At 33.1% G+C, this 5094-nt stretch overlaps 2 protein-coding genes across 2 annotated transcripts; one reads left to right on the top strand and one right to left on the bottom strand.

Annotated features, from left to right (window-relative positions):
• The first annotated feature begins 501 nt into the window (after nt 1–501).
• Nucleotides 502–1687, top strand: LOC132933417 (uncharacterized). The gene is made up of 2 exons (XM_060999708.1): nt 502–1605; nt 1664–1687. The coding sequence occupies exons 1-2, from the start codon at nt 502–504 to the stop codon at nt 1685–1687; spliced, it is 1128 nt and encodes a 375-aa protein (XP_060855691.1).
• Nucleotides 1688–1810: 123 nt separating this feature from the next.
• Nucleotides 1811–4328, bottom strand: LOC132935455 (uncharacterized). Its single transcript, XM_061002010.1, has 3 exons — nt 2361–4328; nt 2157–2297; nt 1811–2096 (listed from the first exon to the last, which is right to left on the bottom strand). Exons 1-3 carry the CDS (start codon nt 3063–3065, stop codon nt 1902–1904), a joined length of 1041 nt encoding a protein of 346 aa, XP_060857993.1. The 5' UTR covers nt 3066–4328; the 3' UTR covers nt 1811–1901.
• Nucleotides 4329–5094: the final 766 nt, after the last annotated feature.

Genomic DNA, 5094 nt, shown 5'->3' on the forward strand with positions numbered 1-5094 from the left:
TTCAAAAATCGTAAATATGCTGCTAATGTCAAACACGAATCAGATACGTTGGTCAATATTACCAAAACAAACTGTATATATATCGATTCAAATCTAGTTATGGGTTCATTCGTCAACGGTAAGCAGTGCCATACAATCCACGAGTTCTATCCGAATGTTCCTCCAGGCTATAAAATAATAGAGGTACCAACACATTTGGTTTTTTACTCCATTAATTCTACATCTATAACACACGCAAGTATAATTTTAAAAAATCAGGACGACGAGTTGATCGATCTACGGGGCGAACCGCTATCAATACGATTATTAATTCAAGACTCGTGATGGGGCTTCAATTTTACAATATAAATAGGGCTGTATATGAAAAACCCGTTAGTCGTGTTAAAAACACTAACAAGGTAACAACTCCGAAGAAGAAAAAATATTCGAGACGAAAACAGACTAAACATAGTCTAACACCTGATAATTTGGCTTTTCTACGCTCGATTAACGTCATTTAATATGGACGACACATATTTAGACGTGACGGCTGGTTACATCGACGATTGTAAAATAACACAAATTGATTATCATTCTTTTTTACCGTATTCAACATCGGCTCTTTCTAATAATGATGAGGTGCGTATTGCTTTACATAACACAGAGTCTTATACTTTACCATGCGAGAGTTATATTTACATCGAGGGGACAATAACCAAACCTGCAGAAATAACTGACGAGATTAGATTTATAAACAACGGACTGGCATTTCTTTTCTCCGAAATGAAATATGAAATAAACGGAAATCAAATTCAGAAACTCGTCAATCCGGGTATATCGACCACATTAAAAGGATATTGTTCGTACAATAAAACAAATATTTCCTCACACCAAAACGCTGCCTGGGATAGTGATTTTAAAAATGTTAATAAAGATTTTATTGATAGTGGTAATTTTAACGGATGTATTAATCTTAAACATTTGTTTGGTTTTTGTGAAGATTATAAACGTATTTTAATCAACTGTAACCAGCAACTCATATTAAATAGATCATCCATCGATTTAAATGCTATTAAGCAATATAAAAATAACGAGTTAGTGGACGGTGCTAAACTAAAAGACGCTAAAATAAACATAACAAAAATATTGTGGCGGATGCCTATAGTGAGAGTTAGCGATAGAGAAAAAATTCGACTGTTGAAAGTAGTCAACAGTCAAAAACCCCTGACATGTACGTTCAGATCGTGGGAACTATGTGAATACCCATTTTTACCTCAAAACACTTCACATTCGTGGAAAGTAAAGACATCCAACAAGTTGGAAAAACCTAGATATGTTATAATCGGATTTCAAACTGATAGGAAAAATAGCACAAGTAAAGCAATGTCATACTTCGATCATTGTAAAATTAAAAACTTGAAAGTCTATTTAAACTCCGAAGTATTTCCATATGAAGATTTTCAAAGTGACTTTAACAAGAATAAGATGGCGACATTATACCGCGCGTATGCAGAGTTCCAAAAATCTTACTACGGTCACGACGATGTAACACCTCTATTGAACCGATCAGAATTCAAAAATCACTCTCCAATCATAGTTGTTGACATGAGCCGACAGAACGACAACGTGAAAATGTCAACTGTTGACCTCAGAATTGAACTAGAAGCTGATGAGGCGTTTCCAGCTTCCACTTCCGCATATTGTTTAATATTACATGACCAAATTATTACTTATAATCCATTTAACGGAGAAGTAAGAACCTTGTAAATATTTAGTGTAAATACTTTTTTGTAAACCTTAATATTTTATTGTAAACCTTAATATTTATTGTAAACCTTAATATTATTAAATAAAAAAACTTTTTTCTTATATATCACGTCTTTTTTTTTATTTTACATAAATTATTTATTTTACATAAATTATTAGAAAAGTCTACGTTTTACTTTACGCAACGGTGTTTGGGGTTCAGCACTAGTTGATCGAGATGTCCGTGGTGTCTTGAATTGAGACGATGCATGGTTTAGATTGAAAAAATCAGGCCCATCATTTTCGTCGAACGACAGTTGTTGGCTACAGCTATCATCGGGTGACGTTGGACCATCAAAATGATCTATCGGCTGGAAAAATAAATATAAAATCAATAAATTGTTTTTACTAAAAATTATTTAATAAATTACCTTAGATAAATCATAATCCTCATCCGTCAGATTAAATCCATTACTTCTAATGGGGTCTTCGTACGATTTGTAGTTACCAGCGTTGACAGGTGAATAGCTTGGTATCATTAATGACGGGCTTCTAAAATTCATGTCATATGGCTAAAATAATATAAAAAGTATTAAATATTTTATATAATATGTGATAATAAATTTCTGAATTACCTCTGGGGTGTTTGGTGTCACCAGACGATTCATACAAAGTTCGGTTAATTGTATAGGTGCAAACATTCTGATTTGGTTGAGGAATTGGTTTTCACTGGTTTGCTTAACTTCTTGGTTGTTAATGAAAATTTGCATTTCTCGTACATTATTAGGCGGTGAATCCACTTGAAGAATTTTCCCGATCAAATTCTCGGAATATTCGTTCATTTGTTTTATAATTTTGGGTTTGATGAAAATATCTTTTTCCCGTATACTCGCAGCAATACTCCATTCCAAGTTCTGAAGCTGAATTAGATCTGAACGATTCAAAAGAACTCTACACCCGTCCTCAGTTTTAGATTCTATTACTAAAACATTTACTCCTACATACACCATACTCGATAATTTGAAAAAATCTGTCTCGAGAAATGTATTTCGTTTATATGATGTAGGTATTTCTAGTATAAATGATAGCACGTTACCCATAAGCGAGAATATTCGTCTTAGAAAATCTGTTGACAACTTTACGTAACGTGAAGAAGTCAATATATGGATGACTGTTTGGAAATCATCAGTCGGATCGATTCCAACAAGTAAAAATTTTCGAGAGGTAAAGTCCAATGTGTAGGATGTAGAATCTATTAGGGTAGCCGGAGTTGACGGTGGAACGTACGCAAACGGCTTCTTTTTGTAGATTGCAGCATTGTCAGCGATCGAACCGGCCATGTTATTAGTGATTTTAAAAACTTATAAAAACTTGAAATTTATTAAGACTTGAAAAAACACTAACAAGAAATAAAAATGTACGTGTAGTATAGTATAAGACTCTGAACACACTGAATAAATGGCCGCTCTTGCAGGGTCAAGCGTCTGTCGATTTGAGTCATTATTCGGTGGGGGTAGCATTATTAGGTGGGAGTAAATCACAACAGATGAGAAATTGAATAACAACACCTGCCGTAAAAGGTGTAAGTGGACAAGGCTTAAAATATACAAAGGGTATACATTTATAACCTTGTTGTTGAATGTTAACAAAAGATAGGGTATGTCGGGACACACATGTCGTTGCCTGTACACAAAGGGGTATAGTCACAACCCTTGTCGAAGAATGTTAACAATAGATATAGGGTATGTCCAACACATGTCTCGCCATAGAACGTTATGGCGACAGAAATTTAAGGTTAAAAATATACAAAGGGGTGAACATGTGTAGTGTTGTTGAATAATGTTAACAATAGATAGGGTATGTCGGGACACACACGTCGTTGCCTGTATACAAAGGGTATAGTCACAACCCTTGTTGAAGAATGTTACCAATAGTTAGGGTATGTAGGCACACACACGACGTTTCATTCCTGTATACAAAGGGCCTAACATGTGTAGTCTCAACCCTTGTTGAAGAATGTTATTGTTAACAATTAGTTAGGGTCTATCGGGTCACACAAGACGATTCATTCCTGTAGAATGTAATTGTACAAGAATATTATTCTTAAATGTAACATAAGTCCTTGATACATAAATGTATCAACCAGTTATTACATAGAGATGAGTACAATAATATTCGTAGCTATATACGTTAAGAATCATTTTATTGGTATTACGGCTTTGTGGCTGAGTGGGTTAAAGCGTCTGTGCTATAGCTCGGGGGTCGTGGGTTCGAATCTCACCGCACTTTTTTCATTATTTATTTAATGAAAAAAAAAAAAGTTTTCAATAATATACACACAATAATATGGTGTGTGTACAATAATATGGTATATGTACAATAATATGGTATATGTACAATAATATGGTGTATGTACAATAATATGGTATATGTACAATAATATGGTATCATATGACTGATAACTCTGTGTTGTACGCATGCGCGAATATAATACATTACGACCGTCACGTGACCGATCAGGCGGCGGCGGCAAGACGAGTGGATGACGAGTAAGGCGAGGGGAAGACGAGGACGAGGACGAGGACGAGGACGATGTGCACGAACTGTCCTTTTTATACTACTTACCCCAATAATCAAAAATGTTAATATAAGCTTAATAATTGAGTTCTAAATTCTAGTTTTTTGATCAACTAGTTTATCTATAGTTGAAACATGTATCTGCAACTGTCTGAAGTCTTATTCATCAACATATTATGTTTTTTTTTTAATTTAAAATGATGTAACCCAAAAACGAAAAATGTTAATATAAGCTTAATAATTGAGTTTTAAATTCTAGTTCGCAGATCATCTAGTTTATGTATAGTGGATAAAAATATTTGCAATTCTTTGAAGTCCTATTCAACAACAATTTATGTTATTTTTTTATTTATAATGATTTACACCAATAATAAAAAATGTAAATATAAACGTAATTATTGAGTTCTAAATTCTAGTTTTCAGATCAACTAGTTTATCTATAGTTGAAACATGTATCTGCAACAGTCTGAAGTCTTATTCATCAACATATTATGTTTTTTTTTAATTTGAAATGATGTACCCCAATAATCAAAAATGTTAATATAAGCTTAATAATTGAGTTCTAAATTCTAGTTTTCTGATCAACTAGTTTATCTATAGTTGAAAAATGTATCTGAAACTGTCTGAAGTCTTATTCATCAACATATTATGTTTTTTTCTAATTTGAAATGATGTACCCCAATAATCAAAAATGTAATATAAGCTTAATAATTGAGTTCTAAATTCTAGTTTTCTGATCAACTAGTTTATCTATAGTTGAAAAATGTATCTGCAACTGTCTGAAGTCTTATT

This window comes from Metopolophium dirhodum, chromosome 1 (genome assembly GCF_019925205.1).
Source record: "Metopolophium dirhodum isolate CAU chromosome 1, ASM1992520v1, whole genome shotgun sequence".
Taxonomy (NCBI): Eukaryota; Metazoa; Arthropoda; class Insecta; order Hemiptera; family Aphididae; genus Metopolophium; species Metopolophium dirhodum.